Source organism: Mustela lutreola, chromosome 4 (assembly GCF_030435805.1).
Source record: "Mustela lutreola isolate mMusLut2 chromosome 4, mMusLut2.pri, whole genome shotgun sequence".
In the NCBI taxonomy this organism is placed as follows: domain Eukaryota; kingdom Metazoa; phylum Chordata; class Mammalia; order Carnivora; family Mustelidae; genus Mustela; species Mustela lutreola.
Window position 1 is genome coordinate 33597448 of NC_081293.1, and position 24940 is coordinate 33622387.

The 24940-nt window shown below is 43.5% G+C and overlaps 1 protein-coding gene across 4 annotated transcripts in view; it reads left to right on the forward strand.

The window, feature by feature from the left end:
• MYOF (myoferlin) overlaps positions 1-24940 on the forward strand; it is a 158567-nt gene that overhangs the window by 96171 nt on the left and 37456 nt on the right. For all 4 annotated transcript variants that reach the window (XM_059169430.1, XM_059169432.1, XM_059169433.1 and 1 more), the window contains 11 exons: positions 1293-1399; positions 3750-3942; positions 5303-5458; positions 8667-8798; positions 10952-11115; positions 13357-13471; positions 16374-16479; positions 18077-18222; positions 19490-19663; positions 20786-20894; positions 22048-22125. In XM_059169430.1, coding sequence (XP_059025413.1) covers positions 1293-1399; positions 3750-3942; positions 5303-5458; positions 8667-8798; positions 10952-11115; positions 13357-13471; positions 16374-16479; positions 18077-18222; positions 19490-19663; positions 20786-20894; positions 22048-22125 — 1480 coding nt within the window. The remainder of the gene's footprint in view (positions 1-1292; positions 1400-3749; positions 3943-5302; positions 5459-8666; positions 8799-10951; positions 11116-13356; positions 13472-16373; positions 16480-18076; positions 18223-19489; positions 19664-20785; positions 20895-22047; positions 22126-24940) is intronic.

Sequence of the window (24940 nt, forward strand, 5' to 3'; positions counted from 1 at the left end):
GGAGAATGGTTCATTCCAGTTGAAACATGTAGCCCTTAGAGCTTTACTGTTAATGGGGTAAAAATCTCCACTGTGGGAGGGGTTGGGCTCAAGGAACCAGAGCCTGACATGTTATATTCTCTTTGTAAACTAGAGGACCTTGTTTGGAGGTTGGGGGTACCTTCTGGTTAAAACTGCATAGATGCAGTATCTGTAATTTTCCATCTAGTTGACATTGATGAGAAGGGGCTCATGGTTGGGCTATGTCTTAAGTCAAAGATACTACATTACTTCTATCAGGTACTAATAAAAATCCATCTATTATTAGTGTTTTGATTTCCAGATTACATTAGTGTTAATATTTTCTAAGCTTTAACCTCTGTCAGGGTGGGACCAACATGTGTGGGGGTCCTGGAATATACCTGAACAAAGAGTCCATGGCAAAGCCTGAAAATACTGTTTTATTTTATGAAGACAATATTGAAGGAGAATTGTAGGTTTAAGTCAACTGAAGCATAATCGTTCCCATAACAAAGCTGCAGGTGATATGCAGTGTAGTTATGGTATGAACTTCCAGTCCTCTGTCTTGAGGAACTTAGTAAAGAATTGGTCACCCCTCTATTCTGATGATGTTTTGGGTGTTCTTCAGCCTTATTCATCAACATTGACCAGGCTGTCCATACTCCATGCTCAGCTGGACAGGATGGTGTTTTCCCATGATCAGGTTTATTCTAGTCTTCCTGATTTCTGCAGTTATAACTCCTTTCTCCAAGAGTGAGAAACCCCATTTGTTCATTTGGTAAATCCTAAAATCCACAGATAAACCACTGTGAAAAGCAAATCAGTTTAGAGTTTGATATGTTCATGGATCTTTCTTTTCTTTAAACTGAGGGTGTATCATCAAAATATTATGTTCAAAAGTTATTTGGGTTAGTTTGGTGTAGTTATGTTATTCATCTGCAATAGCAGTCATTTGTTTCTGTTCTATGTTCCATGTTGGGGTTCCTTCCCCCATCTTTATTGATTTTATTTTATTTCCTCTTTGAATACATAAAATATTTACATGGTTTCAAAGGCCAAAGGTGTAGGAGAGATTGTCCTATTACTTGTACATGTCAGCATTGATTGCATTTTGAAGACAAGTGAATAGTGCTAAGCTATGGTGAGCATTTTTAAATGTAAGAAATTAAATGCTCTGGGTTTTCTGTTAAGCCTTTTGTGCATCTTTTTCTTAAAGATAAACGTTCAATCTTTACTGAGTTTAACAGCATAATGCACAATGACCAATTATTTCCTCTTTCCAAATTCTCCAGCAATTGAATCTTGAGGCTTTGAAAGCAGGGATGCAAGGTAAAGTTCCTGCAAACCAGCTGGCCGAAATATGGTTGAAGCTGATTGATGAAGTTATAGAAGATACAAGGTACAGTGACCTTGTTCCTCTCTCAGAATTCCCAGTCATGCTTTCCTTCCTAGAACTGTAAGACTAAAAGACCCTCTAGGATTGTTTCCATTGTTTGCCTGAAAAAAAGTTGAGGTTCTCAAAAGGCCCTAGTCACTGGGAGGAGTCTCTGAATCACCACCTGGAAAAGCTCCACTTTTGGATTCTGGGCCAGTTCTAAAGCAGCCTCCGGGAGGGGAGGCCAGGAGGCTGGAGGCCTCTTCTGGAAGCACCTCCCAGGGCAGCCCAGGCAAGCGGTGGGGAGACGGAAGGAGGTAGCAGGCTTAGGCCTGACTCGCTCCCATCAATCCCTGTGTGCCCACTGCCAGGAGAAAGGGGACTCCTGGCTCCCACAGAGAAGGGGGCCTCAGGGTGGGGCATTGACTTTGCCATTCAGAATAACAGTCCTAGTTCACAAACATGTTTTTAGAAACAGCCTTTTTACTTGCCTTTTTAACTGAGTGCCTATTGAACTGTGGCTAAGACTCCCTTCACAAAGCCAGTAGATTTGACTTGAACTGGAAACCCTTTTAGGACTGTGACTTTGGGGAAACAGCTCAGATCCCTGGGCATTTGGAAATCAAAGGGGGAAGTGATTCATCCCAAACTCATTTTAAATATTGACTAATAGTGCAGTGGACAAGGAAGTTACAAAAGAAAAGCCTATTGAAAACTTCTCCTAAGCAGCAAAATTCAGGAATGGTTCCCCACCCCCACCCTCACCCCCAACTCGGGGCTGACACCCTCAGTCTCCCTGTCGTCTTGTGCCTTCTAGTGGTTTCACTAGGTCATTGAAGCCCAGCTGAGATCAGAGCCCTGCTAGCATTTCAATTCAGAGGATTTAAAGCTGGGTCTTAAAGGTTATCTCTCCCAGTCTCCTTATTTAGGGGTGAGCAAAGAGAGGCCCAAGGAGGTGAAGTGGTGCATTTGATAACCAGAGCTGGGTTTTTCCACACAACTTTTCCCACGACATGCTTCACACAGGCAACATCTCTTTATGGAAGGTCTCCTGTGTGACTTTGGAGCTAGCGGCTTCCATATGCATTTTGTGCCTTGAGGAATTATTCCTGGGACTTAACCTTTCCAGCCTATGACCACAATTACTAATGCAACCAAACAAAAACATTCGGTAATACCTTCGTGTGGAAAATTCTGTGAATTTCAGGATTTGCTGAGCAAAACATAGAACCATCTATTGACACAGGTTTTGAACCAAATGGATGTGAACTGTTTTTGAAGGATCAAATGGAATCTTTTTAACGTGATGTAACAGGAAACTTGTGTTTAAAGGAAGTCATGCTGGGATTTCCTTCATTTAAGAAGCTAGGGGACCAAAAAAATAAATAAATAAAAAGAAGAAGAAGCAACAGCAGCTAGGGGACATTCAAATCCATAGAATTTCTAGGTAGAAACAATGTGAGTAGAACTTCCTGGAATTGGTGACAGGCTCACCCAGAGGCCCCACCAGCTGCCGCGGTGAGAGGAAGACTCCGCAGAAGAAGGAGAATTCTGGCCCTAGCTCAGCGGTTCTAGACTTTTCATTTTAATGGTAGCTTTTCCTCCACAAGTGATTCTTAACCTTTTGGGAAACTAATGGGCCCCTTCAAATATCTAATGAGATGGATAATGAGGAAGACAAAGCTTAATGACGAAGGCCACATCATTCAGACTTTACTCAGCAGTCGGCATTGTTCTAAGTGCTCTCCATATATGAATTCATTTATTCTCACAGCGGCCCTAACAGTTAGATGCTCTTGTCCCAGCTTTGAAGATAGGAAAACAAAGAGATTAACTGCTCAGAATCACAGAACTAGTAAATGGTGGGTCAGGATTTGTACCCAGATGGTCGGCTCCAGAGCATGGGGTCTTTGTCATACGTGGCAAGGCCTGCCAACACGGACACAGATTTTAAAATAAGTTCCAGGAGTTTGCAGACCTGCCAAGACCCCCTGCCCTCCTCCACGCACTGCCTAGAGGTGTGTGGTCCTTGGGAACCCTTCTGCTGAATGCTCTGTGATCTGCCTTCATCTTGTGGGTCTGTACTCCGGTTGTAAGAAGCAAAAAAAAAAAGGAAGATGTGTTCCTCCCAAATGCTGCAGCTGTTTCCATCTCCTCTCCAGTGACTCCACGGGGTCTGGAGTTAAACCCAAGAAATTGCTTTGGAATGTTAATCCCCCTCCCCGCAATGCTCAGAATCTGTCAAGCAGGTCGGCTCTGCCAACACCACAGACACGGCTCCCAAGATGGAAGTCAAACGGAAATGGATTCGACAGCTCTGACGCCCAGAAAGCTGTTCTGCAGAATATCTGTTTCATTTCTTTTCTTTCTTTAGGTACACATTGCCTCTCCTGGAAGGAAAAGCCAATGTCACAATTCTCGACACTCAGATCCAAAAGCTGCGGTCCCGATCTCTCTCCCAGATCCACGAGGCAGCTGTGAGGATGAGGTCTGAGGCCACGGAGGTGAAGTCTACACTGGCGGAAATCGAGGACTGGCTTGAAAAATTGCTCCAACTGACTGAAGAGGTAGGACTTTTTAACTCCTCAAAGGTCACTTGGTATGGAAGAGGGATTCTGTGGAATGGCACCACGGCTAGAGAAGGCGGTTGGAGAATCTAGTATCTGGGATATTGAGCAGATCTGACAAGAGCAGGCAGCTGAGGAGTTACTGGGCTGGGATGCTCATGGGTAATGGGCTGAGCATCACTGAAATGGGGACGGGAGAAGAACATTGAGTTGGGGGTCCTGGAAAGGTCTTCACGGTCGATAAATCATTGTCATTACCATGATTTAAGCAGAGAATACCTCAAGTTGAGGGATAACGTCAGATCTGTGGCACAGAGGATGGACGTGCCCTCTTTGCTTGGGATTGGGAAGACCTGCTTGCAAATTCTGAATCTACCATGTGTAAACTTGGGCAGCCTCTGTAAGCTTCAGTGTCCCCATGTATAAAACGGAGACCATTGTAGTACTCCCTTCACAGCACTGTATTGTGAAGATTCAAGGAGATGATGACCGTAAAGGGCTTAGCACAGTACGCAGCACACATTAACCTCTGGGGACTGGAAATCCAAGAGCGTAGGAAACCCCTCCGACTGGGCTTCAGAGATTCAGCTGGAGGGGGATCATCCTATAGTTGTGGATAGAAATACATGTGCCAAAACATGGATTGTTAGTAATTTTTATTTTCTGCTTTCTGTGTTTTAGTACTTTCAAAGTTCCCTTATGGTGAACGTATATCCCCTTTATAATCAGAAAAAAGGAGGTTTAAAAAAAAAACTAAATGAGGGGCACCTGGGTGGCTCAGTGGGTTAAAGCCTCTACCTTTGGCTCAGGTCATGATCCCGGGGTCCTGGGATGGAGCCCTGCGTCTGGCTCTCTGCTTAGTGGGGAGCCTGCTTCCCCCTCTCTCTCTGCCTGCCTCTCTGCCCACTTGTCTGTCAAATAAATAAATAAAATCTTTAAAAAAAATGAATATCTCCAATTGGGCAAACACAGGATTGTAAGCTGGGGATGCTTTGTCTATGTCCTGTGACCTGTGTGAATCCTGTAACCCTTGACCGCTGTCAAGGGCTTTCTTCAGATGGTGGGTGAGAGAAGAGGGGGTGTTTGGTCAAATACCTCTCAGCGCTGTGGAGGGCAGGGTTTGGGTGGTGAAGCTCCCCTCTGCTTTGCCCTGTTCCTTCCGGCCAGCCGCGGTCTGCCTCCCAGCCCCGCAGGCTCCGGGTGGTCCCAGAAGGTAGGTGACTCCGGAATTCAGGCAGATCCCCACCCACAGAGTTTCTGGGCTAAGGGGAGCCCTGAGGAGCCAGTGGCCGGGCGTCCAGTCCCTCCGCCCTCAGACTAACTCCAGCTCCACCCCTTCTCCATCCGCCCACGTGACCAGCCGCAGAACAGCATGCCCGACGTTATCATCTGGATGATCCGGGGAGAGAAAAGACTGGCCTATGCACGCATTCCCGCCCATCAGGTTCTCTACTCCACCAGTGGGGAGACTGCGTCCGGCAAGTACTGCGGGAAAACCCAGACCATCTTGCTGAAGGTACGGCCTCACCCCCGTGTACTGTGAACTGCTTCCACACACAACCCACATTCCCGGGAAGGGGCTGCTTTATTTGCTGATCACAGGGTGACTAGGGCTATCGTGATCAATTCCAGCCCATCTGCGGGCACCTTCCCCCGGGGCGGGAATTCCCAGAGAGTGGCCGGGCGTCTGCTGGCATTCAGTCAAGGACATTTCTGGAGAGATCTCTGTGACACTAATAGTAACGTGCCATTGTGAATGCCGTGCTTTCTGGCAGGAATTTTCCTCTTATTTCTAATGGCTCATGCTAAGCAAGGCCTCCTTCCCTTCCCTTGTAGTGAGTGTTCAGGAAGAGGAAAAAAAGAAGTAGTAGAGATAGTCTGTACAGCCTGTGCCCTCACGAACTGGTCTTCGGATTGAGAACTGAGAGTCTGCTGCTTTAGAGCAGTTCTGAACATTTTTAGAGCTCCTTTAAGAACCTGGTGGAAGCTACCAGCCCTCTCTTCCAGAAGCGTGCACATTTCACATGCAGCCAACGTTTAATACATGATCCAGGAGCTTCGTAGACCCCGTAAGCCCACCCCAGGACCCTGCATTAAAAACTGCTCTGTGTGTGCTTATGGAGAACCAAGGTAGGGCCCAGGGCTGAAAACCTAGAAATTCAAAACAGTCCCGTGGGCATGGTTTGGCATCCCTGTCCCCGGCCAGTCCCAGCCCAAAGAGAAAGAAAGAAAGAAAGAAAGAAAGAAAGAAAGAAAGAAAGAAAGATCAAGAAGAGAAAAAGCAGCCAGGGGACAGTGTTCTTTTAAAACATGGAGATATCTCCTAATTTTTAATAAATGTACTCATTGTTCTTTAATCAGGAGGGTGAAAATAGAACCAGAGTGATTATCTTCCTTCACGTATCTCTGGGTGGAATAAATGTTACTTCAGGTAGAACCATAATGACAGTTGTGTCTGTAAGCAGTCGGTGGAAGCAAACTGATTAATAAATAAAATTTTACAGTGGATGGGGGAGGAGGCAACATGGTATTCTCCGTGCTAGGTTTTAGAACCTGGTGGATAAAGATCAAAATGCTTCCAAGGCGATGTTGTATGTATTTATTGATTTTGTTAACACTCATTATCCAGTTTAGGGAGATGTTGAATTCATAGGGGTTTTTTGCTCAAAAAATTATTGAAGACCCCAGAGAGCTTTTGTCTTTGTGGGCTATAGCTATCAATATTTATTGTAATAGAAATTAAAATGAGAAATTTAAAAAATATTTATTACTTCATTTTAAAATAACAATAATTAAACCCATTATATGTTAATATAAATTACATATTTTTAATAAAATATAACTGCATTCTCTTTACAAAATTAGAAGGGCATTTTACATTTTTGCAAACCTCTTTAATGCCTGGCTTCACAGAAATACAACTGGATTCCCATATCTGCTTCTACAGTTGATCTGATAGAATAAGTTGTTTGGTTAATTATATGAAGAGGGGGCGCCTGGGTGGTTCAGTCAGTTAAGCATCTTCCAGTCATGATCCCAGGGTCCTGGGATAGAGAGCGCCCTCAACCCGCCCCCATTTCTCAGTGAGGGGCCTGCTTCTCCCTCTGCCTGCCACTTCCCCTGCTTGTGCTCTCTCTCAAATAAATAAAATCTTTTTAAAAATTTCTAAAAAATAAAAGAAGTCTATGAAGAGAATTGGGCCTCACATAGATACGTAATTGGACAATGGAAGAGTATTTTAATATCCTTTTCAGATAATTGTGGATACACATTTTTTGGTATAACATTAGACTCAAGTAGTAATAACCTCTAAAAGGTGATTACAATATGGAGTTTGAAACCATATCAGTGAACTTTTCATTCTCAGCTGCATTGAAATCCATTGGTTTATTTTGTACTTTGAATGATTCTATTATCCATGCATGATTCTATTGTCCAAGCATTTAGCATTAATCATTTAGAAAGTAACCAGTTCATTGAGTTATGCAGAACTTCCTAATGTTGACACATTTCATCTTACAACGTTGAACGAAAATCACTTTAATTAATATCACTCATCCAAAAAGTCTCTGTGTATCAGAATGCTATCAGGCTCACCGTGACAGATATGTTTTCCAAAATTCTCATTTTTTACTTGAAAGCCCGAATTTTATTATTGGCAACAGAATGCAGTCAGTTATTATACCTGAAGTGGCAGTCCTGTTTTATGTTCAAGGAAACCTCTGCCCCATAATCAAATCTGAATAATCATATTTGTCTGTCAGTTGCTGTTTCAAGTAAAAAAGTTTTCTATTAAAAGAAAAGGCTAATTCAATTCACATTTCAAGCAATTGCACAAGAGCTTTTTCTCAAGATACACATTAATATGCAGCAGAAGTGGGTTGTGTCTACTTTCCCTTTCATTACACAAAATATTAAGATGTACTCAATGGGCTCCTGGCTGGCTCAGTCCATAGAGCACGTGACTCTTTTTTTTTTTTTTTTTTAAGATTTTATTTATTTATTTGACAGACAGAGACCACAAGTAAGCAGAGGCAGGCAGAGAGAGAGGAGGAAGCAGGCTCCCTGCTGAGCAGAGAACCCAATGTGGGGCTCGATCCCAGGACGCTGGGATTCCGAAGGCAGAGGCTTTAACCCACTGAGCCACCCAGGCGCCCCGAGCACGTGACTCTTGATCTCAGAGTCATAACTGGAGCTTACTTAAAAAATAAAAAATAAAAAAATTTAAAAAGACGTACTCAAGAATCATGATTTGATAAGATTAGTAATTTTTACTGTTTTTTGGAGGGAATTCATAAGTAGAACTAGTATTTGTTTTCTTCATTGAGTGAGGAAGAAGATTATGACACGGGTGGAGTTTGGTGCTACTGCCCCCATTCCCACTGCAATGCCCAGAGTCTCATCTATAGGCTTTCGCACCATCAATGCAGCAAAAAAGACAAGGAACATCTTGGTATTATTATTAGGAAAGCAGTTTAACTTCAAGAACCTCCTAGAAAAGTCTCAAGGACACATGGGGGTCCATGGCTCACATTTGGTGAACCCTTGCTTTTATTGTTATTATAATCTCTGCTTGTAGGGTCATTTGGAAATGCTCAAACGCAAACATAAAATTAGACTGGGGAAAGGGATGCTTGGATATTCAGTCTGCTTTGGGCTGGAACTCAGTGTCATAGCCTGTGCTGCCCCCAACTTCACAGAGCGTGTTATTGTGTGTCTCACAGTACCCGCAGGAGAAAACCCATGGACCAAAGGTGCCCGTGGAGCTGCGAGTGAACATCTGGCTGGGCTTGAGTGCTGTGGAGAAGAAGTTCAATAGCTTCGCAGAAGGAACGTTCACCGTCTTTGCTGAAATGGTACCTTCAGTGACATCAGCGTCTTTTCCTCTTGGTGGTAGGGGTGGGGGTGTTCCTGTTACTTGTCCTTAGAGAAAGTATTCATCCTTCAGCACCCGGCCATCAGTACTACCTAAAATCCCATCCGAGGGACCTTCATCTGGGGGGATGGGGAAGGACTCACAGGAGGTTTTCTTGTCCACGTCGGGACCCACCGGAGTGATTCACATGTAGACAAACCAGTAAGGAGGGTGCTGGGGAGGTGCAGACGTGGAGAGGCGTGCTTGGAGCTGGGGGTCTTTGGAAGGCAGAGGATGTATTCCTCATGTAGGGAAATCTTCCCTAAGTGATTGTAAAACTGTGTATCCTGTTGAAGATTCTGACTGCCGGGGCCGCCCTGGAAATTCCGATTGTGTCACTGAGAGAGGGATTAGCAGCAGCAAGGATTCCCTTGTGGGTGGACATGGGGCCTCAGTGGACCGCTTGGGGAAACAATGAAACACATGGGAGCCACACAAGGCCCTTACGGCATGGGCTTGGAAGCACTATTGGAGATAAATAGAGGGAGGGCTGGAAGCCACAGGGGAGGCCCTGGACCACGGGCATTTATGTGCGGTCAGCTGGGCATTGTGGAGTGGGCATCAGCACATACAGGAGACACTCGTTCCAGCATTTGTGGAGGGTTTCTTGGCATTAGCCTGCCCTCCAGCTCTGAAGCTAGAGCTAAGCTGCTAGTACTGAGCAAGGATCAACCAGTCCAAGGCCCTCTTCCCTCCTTTCCCATTTCTAGACCCTTTCTGCATAGCTCAGACTCTAGCTCCACCTCATGTAAAAGAGACGATCTGTGCGTTTCAGTTGCTTGACTCTAGTTTCTTTAGATTCGCACAACCTAGGAGTACCATTAGGGGCACGTTAATAACAATAGTGGACATTTCACTGGTTCTTGCCTTCCTATGCCAATACTAGACCTCGGTTCTCTGCAGAACCCCCCAGCACCGCCCTCCCCTACCACATTTCTGGAAGTCTCTGAAGTGCTTCACATGTGCTAACAGTCTTGCCAAACTTCTTGTCTAGATTCTACTATATCCATGCTGGCTTCCAAGCAGAAGTAGTGGAAACACGCTGCTCCTCCATTCTGTGTCCTTGTCACTTAGAAACCAAAGGAGCCATGCACATGTCCCCAGGTCTAGCTTCTTTAGCTGCTTCCTCAAGCTTATCTCCTTTCAAGGCTCAGAACGTCTATCTGAGACAGGTACTGTTGTGTCTGCTTGAACCCAATATCCCCATCAAACCTCTACTCATACTTCTTCCTTCTTCAACCTCAGACTTCTCTGTCACTTGCAAATCATCTTTTCAGTGGGCTCATCTGCAGAAAAATGGAAGTTTCAGCTGACACCCAAACAGGAACACTCACCACTGGCAAATCTCAGCCCTTTTGGTGGTTGACAGAGTCAAGAGCAGACCATTGTAGATTTATAACTTCTAACTTAGAAATGTCTTGTAAACAAGACTCTGTCTTTGCCACTAAACCCATTTCTAGAATGGTCTTGGTCTTCATCCCCACTATATTCCAGAGGGGATGAAGCCACAGAACTTTTAGGTGCCATAAAGGTAAGGCCCTTAAAGGACCTTCATATGTCACACAGGTTCCTTGTAGAGTACCTGGAAATGCACCATCAATTATAATGTTGATTCTGCATGGAAATGTGCCCAGGTTCTAGGCAGTAGAATAAATAAACTAATAAACTAATAAACTAAATAAACTAATAAACTAATAAACTCTTAGAAGCCTGCACATTCATAAATCGAGGATTTATGGGTATTCAAAAATTGGCTTCAGAGAACCATTTGGAGCCATTCAGTATAATAATGGAAGCAATTAGTGTGATATATCGCTATTTACAAAGTACTTTCAACTGCACATTTGAACAGTTCTATGGGAACTGTGGTATTATCCCCAGTGAACAGATGGGAATACTGAGTCTAGAAGGATGAGAGATTTACCCAAAGTTACATAATCAGTAGCAGCCCAAGTTAGGTCCGTGCCTTCTGGGTATAAAATTTTTTCACTTTCTAAAATGGGCTTTTTCACTTAGCTAAAATGGGCTTAAAAATTTATGAGTGGGCCTTATTTCCTTCTCTCTGATGGTTTCTCTCTAATTTGTTTTTAACAGTATGAAAACCAAGCTCTTATGTTTGGAAAATGGGGCACTTCTGGACTAGTGGGTCGTCATAAATTCTCTGATGTCACAGGAAAAATAAAACTCAAGAGGGAATTCTTTTTGCCTCCAAAAGGCTGGGAATGGGAAGGAGACTGGATAGTTGATCCTGAAAGAAGGTAAGTTTTTCCATTTTTCAAGAAAAAAGGATGACAATGAAGCCTTTCCCTAGAAATTGCTTAATGAATCTTGGTAATATTCATATAACATCCGCTGAGCAAAATAAGTCCACAGAAACTTAAAATATGTTATTGGTGCCCCATAATAAAACAAGGAATATAAAAAGCACATGGTACTAACATTTATTAAGAACTTATTTTGCCTGAATGTGTCAAGCAGTGAGCTAAGCACCAATGTGCTAATCACTTTATTGAATCTGGCCTCTAGCCCTACAGGGTAGGTGGTTGTCAAAAACTAGGAAGGGTCTGAGATTTTTAGCTTACTTGCAAGTTAACAAGGTCACCTGCCATACTTCATGGACACTGGCAGGAGACACAGGACTCCTGGGTCAGAGACAAAGAACTTCACTGCCAACAGCTATAGCAGTATCAGTATTCACTTCTGCTCTGGTTCTCACAGCCCCAGTTCCCACAGGGCGACAAGTAGATGGTCAGACACTTAACCATGAAGTGGTTGTATGACCGGAGAGGAACCTGAGCTTGGGGAACCTGAACCTTTTATAATGGATAGCAAGCAAGCATGCTGGCCCTTTGCTTGAGAGAGAATGAGAGAGACACTATCTCTCTGTCTTCCAAGATTATTCCTCCTATAAATATCCTTGACACTGCAGAAAACTCATATAGACCTACCTCCTGACAAATAGTAGCATTATTTCCACTTAATAGGTGAGGAAATCGAGACTGCAGAGATGAAGTAACATGTCCAAAACACATAGGTTGTAGGTGCTACCATTCCAGCCTGGGCACCCAAACTAGCACTCAACTATTATGCTGGTGTGTCTGTAAGAAACAGAGAAACAGTAGAGGGTACACTTTTAATGGGTGGACTGTATCATATGCAAATTGTGTCTCAAAAGCGTATTATTAAAAGAAAGGAACAGTAGAGAGGAGGCAAGTATGCGACCACTGGAGTTTGGGTCCCTGAATGTTGCCAACGGCATCAGAGTCAGAACTCCCACTTCTCCACCTCACGACAGCATACTTGAGTTTGGAGGAAACAAGTTTGTGAAGTTGGATTTCAAGGCTTCAAACTAGAGTTCTTCCTCTCTGTCCACATTTGTTTCCTGTGATCACAGGCATTAGGGAAGGAGGGAAATGAGCATGCTGGGTCTGGCCTGGTGTGTTAAGCCCTGATGATTGCTCTTGATTGCTTTTAACGTACGACAGCTTGCTTTGGATAGAGTTGGGGTTGCTGGTGAGGAGAAGGGAAATGGGATTTGAATGGGAGAGAAGGAAGGAAGGAAGGTTAGTGAGGACAGGGAAAGGCGGAGGCATTGTGTTTGGAAAAGCGGAGGGTCAGAGCATGTCAGGGCTCAATGGGACCCCAGAAGCGGCAGCCAGATCTTCTGTTCTCCTCCTCTGGGTCCCAGAAAATGATGGGATGAGCTAAATTTATACAAATAGTTGGGGCCACTTCTATTCTGATTTCTTTCCAGTGCTTGAGTCTTGGGGAGGATTCAGCAGGGAAAAGATGTTGGGACAGGGAAAAGAAAAAGAAAGCTCACTTGAGTGGGGCCTTGGCAGAAGACTTAAGTCAGAGTTGGAGCCTCTATACTTTCCTTTATGGGTTGTCAAAATAGTTCCAAATCCAAGAGCAAAGCTGGCATGGCAGAGAGTCGGTATGGGTTTCTTAAGTACCTGAATGGAGTCCGGAGTCTTAAATGACCTGGTTTGGCCATCAGCCTAGGAATTATCCAGAAAATTTAAGCTCCTCCCTTCAACTTGTGTTACGTAGACCATGCAAGCCATGAATAAAAGTTTCCACACCTGGCCTCATGAGACTGTCTCCACTCCATTTTTTAAAATAGGGGGAATGAGGATGGACAACATCCTATTCTTTTGAACTGTTAGCCAGGCTTTTTGCTGCAAAAAAGCTGAACAGCCCTGAACTGAAACAAAAATATGGAACATGAGGTCTGTATAAGGAGCTGCCCACAAGACTGTTTTCCCAGTCCCCACCCCGATTACTGCTAACTTGAGGGGTCCTCTGTGATTTAGGTCTCATTGTTCTCGCAGGCCCCTTCTTCAAAAGAATGTCAGAAGTTATTAGCAGGAAGGGTTTGGTGGAGAACCCAAGGGCTAGTGTCAGGAGGGAACCCAAGTAGATGTTTCCCGACCACAGGGCAGAGCTGGGATTGTTGGCTACCATTGCTCCTTTGGTAACACGAGCTTGGCCTGCAGCTTGCTGACTGAGGCAGATGCGGGTCACACGGAGTTCACAGATGAAGTGTACCAGAACGAGAGTCGCTACCCCGGGGGCGAGTGGAAGCCAGCCGAGGACACTTACACTGATGCGGTGAGTGGCCTGCTCCCCCCAGACAGCCTTAAACCCTGACTCTTGGGAACCGTGACCTCCGAATCCACGGACCATGAGGCATGGCCTCCCCTTCTCTTCTGCTCTGTCTCGTGTCCTGAAGAGCCTTGCCTTAGGTTGAAGCCACACCAGTGCACCTCTGATTATTTTCTCTAGAAAAGACATGGTGTCTGCTGAACTAGCTGTTGGTACAAGGTAAAGTTTGAGTAGTGCAATTTTTTATTGTATATATTTATGTATTTTTTAAATCACAACAAACGGAACGTATATGTCTTTCAAAATATACAAACAGCACAGAGGAAATGAAAAGTAATTCTTCTCCCAGACTTACATTCCATCCCACAGTGATAATCACTGAAATCGTGTTTCTGTTAAAACCAACTATCTAACTTCTTTTTCCCCCCGCACCTAAATAGAATCAGCAACTTGTATTTTTCTTTTCCCCCCCACCATGGTAAGGGTTTTGTGTGTGTGTGTGTGTGTGTGTGTGTGTGTGTGTGTGTGTGTGTTTAATTTCTTTTTTATTTTTTAATTTTTTTAAAACATATAATATATTTTTATCCCCAGGGGTACAGATCTGTGAATCACCAGGTTTACACACTTCACAGCACTCACCATAGCACATACCCTCCCCAATGTCCATAACCCTACCACCTTCTCCCAATCCCCCTCCCCCCAGCAACCCTCAGTTTGCTTTGTGAGATTAAGAGTCATTTATGGTTTGTCTCCCTCCCAATCCCATTTTGTTTCATTTATTCTTCTCCTACCCCCTTAACCCACCATGTTGCATCTCCACTTCCTTATATCAGGAAGATCATATGATAGTTGTCTTTCTCCGATTGACTTATTTCACTAAGCATGAAACCTTTAGTTCCATCCACGTCATCGCAAATGGCAAGATTTCATTTCTTTTGATGGCTGCATAGTATTCCATTGTGTATATATACCACATCTTCTTTATCCATTCATCTGTTGATGGACATTTAGGTTCTTTCCATAGTTTGGCTATTGTGGACATTGCTGCTATAAACATTCGGCTGCACGTGCCTCTTCAGATCACTACGTTTGTATCTTTAAGGTAAATACCCAGTAGTGCAATTGCTGGGTCATAGGGTAGTTCTGTTTTCAACAAGAATGAAAGAGGAGAGATCACAACTAACACCAAAGAAATACAAACAATTCTAAGAACATACTATGAGCAACTCTACACAAACAAATTTGACAATCTGGAAGAAATGAATGCATTCCTAGAGGCATATAAACTATCACAACTGAACCAGGAAGAAATAGAAAACCTGAACAGACCCATAACCAGTAAGGAGATTGAAACAGTCATCAAAAATCTCCAAACAAACAAAAGCCCAGGGCGAGATGGCTTCCCAGGGGAATTCTACCAAACATTTAAAGAAGAATTAATTCCTATTCTCCTGAAACTGTTCCAAAAAACGGAAATGGAAGGAAAACTTCCAAACTCATTTTCTGAGGCCAGCATCACCTTGATCCCCAAACCAGACAAAGACCCCAGCAAGTTGTATTTTTCATATAACAATATATAACAATATATATCCTTTCATACCAATACATATAGATCGGTGAGCTTTCTTTAAAAATGCTGCAGGGTGTCTTATGATGTGCACCCTCTATAATTTATTTAAATATCCTCTCTTTGTGGACATTTTGATTTTTTTCCAGTCTTTGCTTTTCTCAAGCCATGCTTATTCACTTCATTTTTTTTCACTTGTGAAAGTTCATCCCCAGGAGAGATCCCTGGATGGGTCTGGTCAGATTTCAGTGCATGTGCGTTTTAGTAAATATTGCCACACCACTTTCAAATAGGTTGTGTAAGTTTGTATTTCCAGCAACAGCGTATACGAGGGCTGTTTTCCTAAATACTCACTACCCCTACTCCAACAACTTTGTCAGTGCCCTGATGTCCTTTCCATTTTCTCACTCTTAATTTTTAAAAAAGATTTTATTTATTCATTTGAGAGACAGAGCACAAGCAGGGGAGAGGCAGAGGGAGATGGAGAAGCAGACTTCCCGCTGAGCCAGGAGCCCGACGTGGGGCTTGATCTCAGGACCTGGAGATCACAACCTGAGCTGAAGGCAGATGCTTAACCACCTGAGCCATTTAGCCCCCACCCCACTACTCTTAATTTAAGTGCAGCTGGGGGCATCTGGGTGGCTCAGTCAGTTATGCATCTGAGTCTTGATTTTAGCTCAGGTCATGAGATCGAGCCTCATGTTGGGTTCTTAAGCAGGCAAGGAGCTTGCTTAAGATTCTGACTCTCCCTCTGCACTGCACCCCCCACAACCTAAAAATTAAATAAATAAATAATTTGGAAATAAATTTGAAAAAATAAAGTTAGACTGAGCATTTTCCATATGTTTATGGACCACCTTTATTTCTTTTCTTAGGAATTTTTTTTCACAAATGTCAGTTTTAATGTAGTAAGTATTTAACCTAAACCTTGCTCAGTCTTACATGATGAGCATCTCGAACCTCCAGTGACATTACCTTATGCTTGAAAACACGTGTTTTTCATGCTTTATCCATCTCTAATGGTTTCTTTCCAATATAACTCCTCATAAAGAGAGTTGTGCCATTTCATAATATTAAGTTGAACGTTATGAAATTGCTGATATTTGACCATTTTTTATCTACAGCAACGATTTCCCGTGGTTCGACCCAACAATACCCCCAATAGTGGAAACAGAGGGTGTTCTAAAAAGGGACTTTTGTGTAGCGATTGTGCATAGAGATCAGAGATTCTAAGTCAGCATGTGGAGACCCATTGTTGAGTGTGAGGGGCTCTCCCCTTTGCATCTCACGTGACACTGGCTTACTTTTCTTCATTTTTTGTTTTGTTTTGACTTTCTACAGAACGGTGATAAAGCAGCGTCACCCGGCGAGTTGACATGCCCTCCAGGTTGGGAGTGGGAAGATGACGCATGGGTATATGATATAAATCGTGCTGTGGATGAGAAAGGTAACAGTTTAGATCTAATACCTGGTGGGTTCTCAGCAGCAAGGCCCCGGTTAACTAGAGCGAAGTTTCCTTAGGGGGAGGAGTCCTACTTCTGTTGGGCTGTGACAGTCCGGTCTTGGATAGTACCTGTGACTACTCAGATGCAAAATCCAAAGGACAAGGAAGGACTTGGACAGGTGCAGGTCGGGGCGCACGAGTGAAAAATACAAGATCACAGTGAGCCCGGTGTCTGCACATTGAAATGCTGGGGATCCAGGATGAAAATCTGGGAAGGAAGTGCAATGTGGGTGCTATTTTCATCACACCCCAGAGGCCTCCTGGGAACATCACACTCAGGACCCTGGGGCTCAGGAAGAAGGACTGTAAAATGCCTTGAAAGTCATCCTGTTCAGGAGCGCTGGGGTGGCTCAGTCAGTTTAGTGGCTGCCTTCGGCTCAGATCATGATCTCTGGGTCCTGGGATCGAGTCCTGCATCGGGCTCCCTGCTCAGTGGGGAGTCTGCTTGTCCCTCTGCCTCTCTGTGTCTCTCATGAATGAATAATAAGAATTTTTTTTTTTTTTAAAAGTCACCCTATTCAATAATACAGATTGTGTGGCTTTTTTTTTGAAGTATAAATGACACAAAGTAATGTAGATTATTGACATAGCTTCCATTAATGGTGTTTATCCTTTCCTATAACAGTAATCTGAAGCTAAATGAACTATAATGTGGAAATACCAAAAGAGAAAATCTGATTCTTTTTCCTTATGAAAGAGAGAACAAGCCTGAATAAAGAAGGGTTCAAGCAGATTATGAATCCCTTGCTGATCTTGATGCACACACCAGACCTTATAATAATAGCATTGATTGAGCGCAAACTATGTGCTAAGCATAGTCCTAGTGATTTGCAGGCATTATCTTGATGAATTCTTTTTTAAAAAGTGTACTTTACCTTTATGCTGGAGCAACTGGGCAATAGACAGGTTTATTAACCTGCAAGAAACTTTTTTAATAAGTAGCCAGCGTGTGGTGATGCTGGGATTTAAAACCTGCTGTGTAGGGGCACCTGGGTGGCTCAGTGGGTTAAAGCCTCTGCCTTCAGTTCAGGTCATGATCCCAGGGTCCTGGGATCAAGCCCCACATCAGGCTCTCTGCTCAGCAGGGAGCCTGCTTCCCCCTCTCTCTCTGCCTGCCTCTCTGCCTACTTGTGATCACTGTCTGTCAAATAAATAAATAAAATCGTTTAAAAAATTAAATGAAAAAAATAATAAAACCTGCTGTGTAACCACATAGGCCACACCTGTCCCTAGCTGTCCCCGACTGCCTCTTGCACTGTGCTTTATTCTTAGATGCACTTAATTACCATGAGTGATTGAAGGGATGAAAGAAGAGGAGGACCCCGAGGCTGCAAAGGAAGCTATTTGCACAGGGATCCAGGGGAACAGAGCTACATTCTGTTGGGCTGAATTGCAGCATAGTGAAAAGAGCAGTGACCTTCACTGGCACAGGAGAGAATGTTGCGGGAGCAGAGAGTGTGACTGGATGTTTCCCCGAAGTTTATCTGGCAATCTAGCAAATGCATCTCTTTGGGATAACCGTTTGCAAACTCTCTTCCAGGCTGGGAGTATGGAATTACCATCCCTCCAGACAATAAACCCAAATCCTGGGTTGCAGCTGAGAAAATGTATCACACTCATAGACGGCGAAGGTTGGTCCGAAAACGCAAGAAGGATTTAACACAAAGCGCTTCAAGCACTGCAAGGGTGAGAGCTGGCTTGGCTTTTGGGGGTGGGGGGGTGCGGTGCCAGTCATAGGCCTGAGGCCCTCCCTGCTCAGTGGTTCTCAAAAAGCGCTCCCCACCCCAACCAGCAACTACACATTACCTGGGAATGTGTTAGAAACGCTTCACCCCAAACCTACTGAGAGAAGAATTCTAGGGGAGGGGCCCAGCAGTCTCTTTCACCAGGTCTTCCAGGGGATCTGAAGTAGGCAAAATGATGAGAACCGCTACTAAGCAGCCATAGAAATGATCTTGGTAGCACACCGAAAGAGTGGCAAGAGTTCAGTACGCAGAATGAGAGATCAAGGACTCAAATCTTGGCCTCCTTTCCTTTCTCATCTGCAAAATGGGTATAATACCATGTTTTAATTAGGGTATTACGGAATCGTGTTTATTCAAAATTGAAAAAAATATCCTACAATGAGAATAACCCATGTAGAAGCTCTTACTTCTGAGGTCATAAATCTTATTCAGTATTATTTGGCATTTGTTAAATCTAATCATACTTTTAAGATATTTCCATACAGTCTCCACCAGTCAGTGTCAACTACATGAAGGCCAGGACCTGGTCTTGTCTTGTTCTTCACCTGCTTCCTCAGCCCTTAACACAATCCCTGTCATACAGTAGACACTCGTATTTATTGAATTGCCTGAAACGTTGGAAACGGAGGGCATTTATATACGAACAGTTTTTAGGATAGAAAGTCCTATCTTCATAAGTTATTAGTTACTACAGAAGTAATATACGCTGATCAATCACTTACTTCTTAGTGAGCTAATGCCAGCTACTAGCTTAGATGAGACATTTAAATCCTGGGAAGAGTGGTGTCATTTTTACTTAGATAAGGTAGAGATAACAATGTCTTCCAAACTATATCACAGTAACAATGTCTTATGAGCTAATGAAGTGAGGAAAGCAATTTGAGAAAGAATCCATTTTCCTTAACCCTCCCCAAGTCTGAATAAGGTGCCTCTCCTGACGGGGTAAACATCACCTTCTCAATGTCTCATTCCGTGTCAGTTGCCTGGTTATCTGTCCATGTTCCCACAGTCCATCAGCTGTACCAGGGCAGAGAGCCCACCCACTTTCTTCTTTGCTGTATCACTCGAAACACAGTGCTTGGAACGGAGGAGATTTTCAATACCTGCTTGTTGATTGACCAAATAATGTGCTTATCAAGTAAGGGATAATATGATTATTGTTATGATGATGATTATCATTAGCATTTAAAGGTTTACTTCTGTTCTAGGCCATGGAAGAATATGAAGATCGGGAGGGCTGGGAATATGCTTCTTTAATTGGCTGGAAATTTCACTGGAAACAGCGTAGTTCAGATACCTTCCGCCGCAGACGCTGGAGAAGAAAAATGGCTCCTTCGGAAACACATGGTGCAGCTGCCATCTTTAAACTCGAAGGTGCCCTGGTAAGTAACAATACTCAAAGCTCCAGTAATATTGGTGTAGGGAAAATAGATGAGTGTTGGAAACACAATGACTCCAGGAAACACACTGACTCCACAGGGACCCCTCCAGGGCTGCAGGACTGCAGATAATTTGGGAGAAAGCTATACACCCTAGGTGCTCTGTAACCCTTGTTGCATGAATAAGCCATGAACACAGGAAAGGTTCTAAGAAGTTCTACCGAAGACACACCGGTTTAGTGTTGTTTCACCCAACATTTTCCAAAGCTATCTCTCTTAAAACCCTTGCTGCAGGTGACACCTGTTAACATCCCAGGCACAGGTTCTTTTTATTATACCTTGGAAACTACAACTGTTCAACCAACCAAGAAAGTTAAACGTGCAGATGTGAGGGGGAGAAAAACAGAAGGGTGGCTCAGGGAATTAGAGAATAATTCATATGGAAGCATAATAAAGAAGGCGGGCAGGGGCGAGCCTAAAGGTAGAAAGAATGAATAAGGAAGTGGCAGTGGTCCATCCAAAACACATGGTGGTTGGGAACCACTGTTTTTCTATTCCTGCACATTGACCCTGCTATGTTTTTCTGTTGCTGATCCTCCTCCTCCTCTCACCCTTTTAATCTCCTTATTTATCCTTTAATGCTTTTCCTCTTTTAAATTTTCAGCATCAGGTTTTGATAAGCTGGGACTTGAGGCAAAAGACTGGTTTCAGCTTCTTGCTCTGTGGCTTCCCAGCTAAGTGACCTTGGGCGAGACACTTGCTGTGCTGGGCTTTATTCATCTTTATTTAAAAATGGAGTGACTGATGAGGAAGGTCTCTTTTAAAAGCTGCCATTCTGGGGCGCCTGTGGGTGGCTCAGTGGGTTAAAGCCTCTGTCTTCGGCTCAGGTCATGATCTCCGGGTCCTGGGATGGAGCCCCGCATCGGGCTCTCTGCTCAGCAGGGATCCTGTTTCTTTCTTTCTCTCTCTCTCTCTTTCTGCCTGCCTCTCTGCCTACTTGTGATCTCTCTCTGTCAAATAGATAAAATCTTAAAAAAAAAAAAAAAAAAAACTACCATTCTGTTTCTTTGTAATTCTTGCCTCTTGGTTTTGAAGCATTGCTAACAGACCTTTCTGCCTCTGTAGGGCGCAGACACGACCGAGGATGGAGACGAGAAGAGCACGGACAAGCAGAAGTACAGCGCCACCGCCGTGTTTGGGGCAAACACTCCCATCGTTTCCTGTAACTTTGACAGTAAGTCTTAAGTGGATTTGTGCATTCCGCCACTACGACTTATCTCAAGAAAACTCTCTGAATCACCGAATAGGATTAAAATGTCTTTATGCAAATATGACTTTTATTTCCATCACTTGATGAAGAGGATTTTTTCAGATATACTTTTAAAAATCATATTTGGGGTGAAGGGTCATCAAGTCATTGACTCTGACATAGTGTGTCCAATATGTACTCATTCTATTAAGCTCCCCAAAAGATTGTTTTAATTAGAAAAAGAGGTTCAAAAAGTTAAAGTTGGTTCCAGGGATAATCTTTAGGAATTTTGGAATGAGGCATACCTACTATCTAGGCAGACCTAGATAGCAAATGCTTATCTAGAGCTTGGCATGTACCATGCACTGTGCATATATTAACTCATTTAATCTTCATAACCACCCTAGAAAGTGTTGTTATTGTTGTCCTCATCTTAGAGCACTATAAACAAGATTTCAAGCAGTCTGACTCCCAGAATAGTGGGGGCCGGGGCGGGGGGTGGGTAGGAGCATATGTTTATTAATATAAGGATCAGGAATATAAAGATTTTGAAGTATCAAAGGAACTTTTTTTTTTTAAAGATTTTATTTATTTATTTGACAGAAATCACAAGTAGGCAGAGAGGCAGGCAGAGAGAGGGGTGGGGGAAGCAGGCTCCCAGAGAGCCCTATGCGGGGCTCGATCCCAGGACCTGAGCTGAAGGCAGAGGCTTAACCCATTGAGCCACCCAGCGCCCCTCAAAGGAACCTTTAACAGATAGCTGCTTTGTAGGTCTGGGGCTGGAATAATGTAGGAAGCCCTATTTCTATAACTCTTGGAAACCAAGTTTCATTGCCAAGGTCTGTGATGACAAGCAGTGGCCTAAATCCAAGGTTTTACAACAGGAGTGATATTCTCTTGAGAGTGATATTCACTTGCACTGAACTTACTGTAGTATTTTTAAAGTTAGTTTTATTTTATAGGAAACAGAACTCCTTTGGGAACACATGTCATCACCAGTACCTATGCTTTTTAGTGTGGAGAAGTAGATTTGAATGACCCGTGTATCTGAAACATGGATCATCTCCAAATATTCCAGAAAACTTGTGGTCGATAGTGTTATGTTTCTTGTGAGTAACCTCCATCCTGTTCTTTTTAGGAGTCTACATTTACCATCTGCGCTGCTATATCTATCAAGCCAGGAACCTCATGGCTCTAGACAAGGATAGTTTTTCAGGTAAAGGGGGCAAAACCTCCATCTTACATGTTATTTGCGTAGCTGGCTAGCTTGATTCTGCTTTTCATCAAGTGCCTGCTTTTAGTAATTTCTCTCATCAGAAGGGCCTTCCATATTGAGATGAGTATGATTTGTGTGACATAAACTGCTCAGTCATTAACTAGTCACTGGGTATGTTGAGTCCTGTTGCTGGGTGCGGGAGATACCCAGAAGACAGTCTCTTAAGACTAATAATAATTAATTGATTGACTAATAAAAAGCACCAAGAAGAAAAGCAATTTCTGCTCTCTGCTTATACAACAGATATACATACCCTGGGCTCTTGGGCTGATCGGTAAGTTAAGACCCTTTCTATATTTTTTGTATCTCTCTCAAGTTGACAGAAAGACCACAAGTTCCCCCATTTGCCTGCAACACCAGGCTTGAGTGGTGGACTTCAGTGTGGACTCCCATTTTGACCTTGCCTGTTCTCCAAATTCCCTGCACCATAAAGCCACGAAACCCAGCCTGTTTCGTGGCCTTTGGACTGGTTCCAAGGGGAAGGCTGTGGGCAGGGCTGGGAGAAGGCCAAGGGGCTGCTGATGAGGGTCTGTGCTATTGCTGGCGGGACCATGAATGGTTCAGGGGCTATCTGGGTGACCTGGGGAGATTTCCACTTCAGGACTCAAAGGCCAGCTGAGCTTTGATGGAAACAACTCGTAAAGCAGTTGCCTGGCACTCTAGCATGCTCACGTCACTTGCGAGCTGTGTTCTGAGTGTGGAATGTAATCAATGTAATGCATGTAATGTAACCAGTTTGTGACTGGCTTCCTTTTCTTACCAGTTAGACCAGACTCCAAGTTACTCTCTTCATACACATACATCTCCAAACCGGGTTTGAAGGCCTTTTTGAATATTCACCACCAGAGGGCACTCAATCACCGAAAGTCAAAGTTAGAATCTTGAATCCCAAATCTTGACTAAAGTTGCCTACAACTCAAGCAGGTACCCTGCCGTTTGAGACACAAAATAGATGATCGATGCAAAAACAAAGCATCCCATTCAAGGGGGGCTGCAGTGCTAGAAACAAAGCAGCCTCTTGGCTGATGCAATGCTTTCAGGTTAGCTGTTAGGCTGTTGCTCAGATGGGTCAGCTCCCAGGCAATTGCAGAACTTCTGGGAGCTTCTTTAGCATGGGAGAGAAGCAGACAGAAGCTTCTTTTTTACTTATCTTTTCTTCAGGTTCATTGAGGTATCATAGACGAAATTGTTTATTGAAAGTATACAATATGACAGTTTGATCTACCTTATGAAAGGTTCCCACAACTACACACTGGTCACCTCACAGAGTTACTTCTGTGAATGGGAGACACTCAGCTTCTCCCCTCTAAGCAAACTGCAGTTTTACGATACCTTTGGCAGCTGTCGTCCTCGTATTAGATATTAGGTCTTCAGGCCTTACTTATCTTACAACTGAAATCTGTACCTCTCTACTCACCACTCCCCACTTCCCCCACCCCCCAGCCCCTGGCAAGCGCCATTCATTCTACTCTCTGTTTCTGTTAGATCGGTTTTTGCAGAGGTGTGGGGAAGACCTCTACACAGAAGGGATAACGTATTTGTCTTTCTCAGGCTGGCTTATTTCACCTGGCAGAGGACCCTCGAGGTTCATCCATGTTGGCACAAATGACAGGATTTCCTTCTTTTTCCAAGGCTGAATTATATGCATCCATATACATACATACATACATACATACATACCACATTTTCTTCATTTCCTCATCTGTCAATGTATACTTAGTTCCTTCCATGCCGTGGCTATTGTGAGTAATGCTGCAGTGAACATGGGGGCCCAGGTGGCTCTTTGAGATCATTATTTCATTTGCTTTGGGTAAGTACCCAGACGTGGGATTGCTGGAGCATAGGACAGCGCTGTTTTTCATTTCTTAGGGAACTTCCATACTGTTTTCCACAGTGGCTCACCTGTCTGCTTTCCCACCAACAGCACATGAGCCTTTCCTTTCCTCCACATCCTCGCCAACACTGGTTATCTCCTGTCTTTTTGATAATAGACATCCTAACAGGTGTGAGATGACATCTCATTCTGGTTTTGATTCATACTTCCCGGATGACTAGTGGTGTTGAACACCTTTTCACGGACCTTTTGGCCATTTGTAGGTTTTCTTCAGAGAAACATCTCCTTGGGTCCTTTGCCCATTTTTTAATTGGGTTATTTGGGCTTTTTGCCATTTAGTATAAGTTCCTTGCATATTTTGGATATTAACTGCTTATCAGATGTGTGGTTTGTAAATACTTTCTCCCATTCTGTGGGTTTCCATTTTGTTGATTGTTTCCTGTGCTGTGCAGCGCTTTTTTTTTTTTTTTTTTTTTGAGCAATCTCTACTTGTTCATTTTTACTTTTGTTGCCTGTGTTTTTGGTGTCAGATCCAAAAAAGTCATTGCCAAGACTAATGTCAAGAAGCTTACCCCTTATATATTCTTCTAGGAGCCTTGTGGTCTCGAGTCTTATGCTCAAGTATTTAGTCTGTTTTGAGTTGGTTTCTGTGTATGGTGTAGAATGGGGCTCTGGTTTCATTATTCTGCCTGTGGCTGAATCACCATTTCTCAAAGAGACTATCCTTTCTTCATTGTGCATTCTTGGTGCCCTTATCAAAAATTCATTCTGTCTTTTCTCCACTGTGTACACTTGGCACCTGTTTTGGAAATTAATTGATCACCTATGCATGCATTTATTTCTGAGTTCTCTGTTATGTTCTATTGGCCCATGTGTCTGTCTTTATGCTAATATCATACAGTTTTGATAACTAAAATTTTT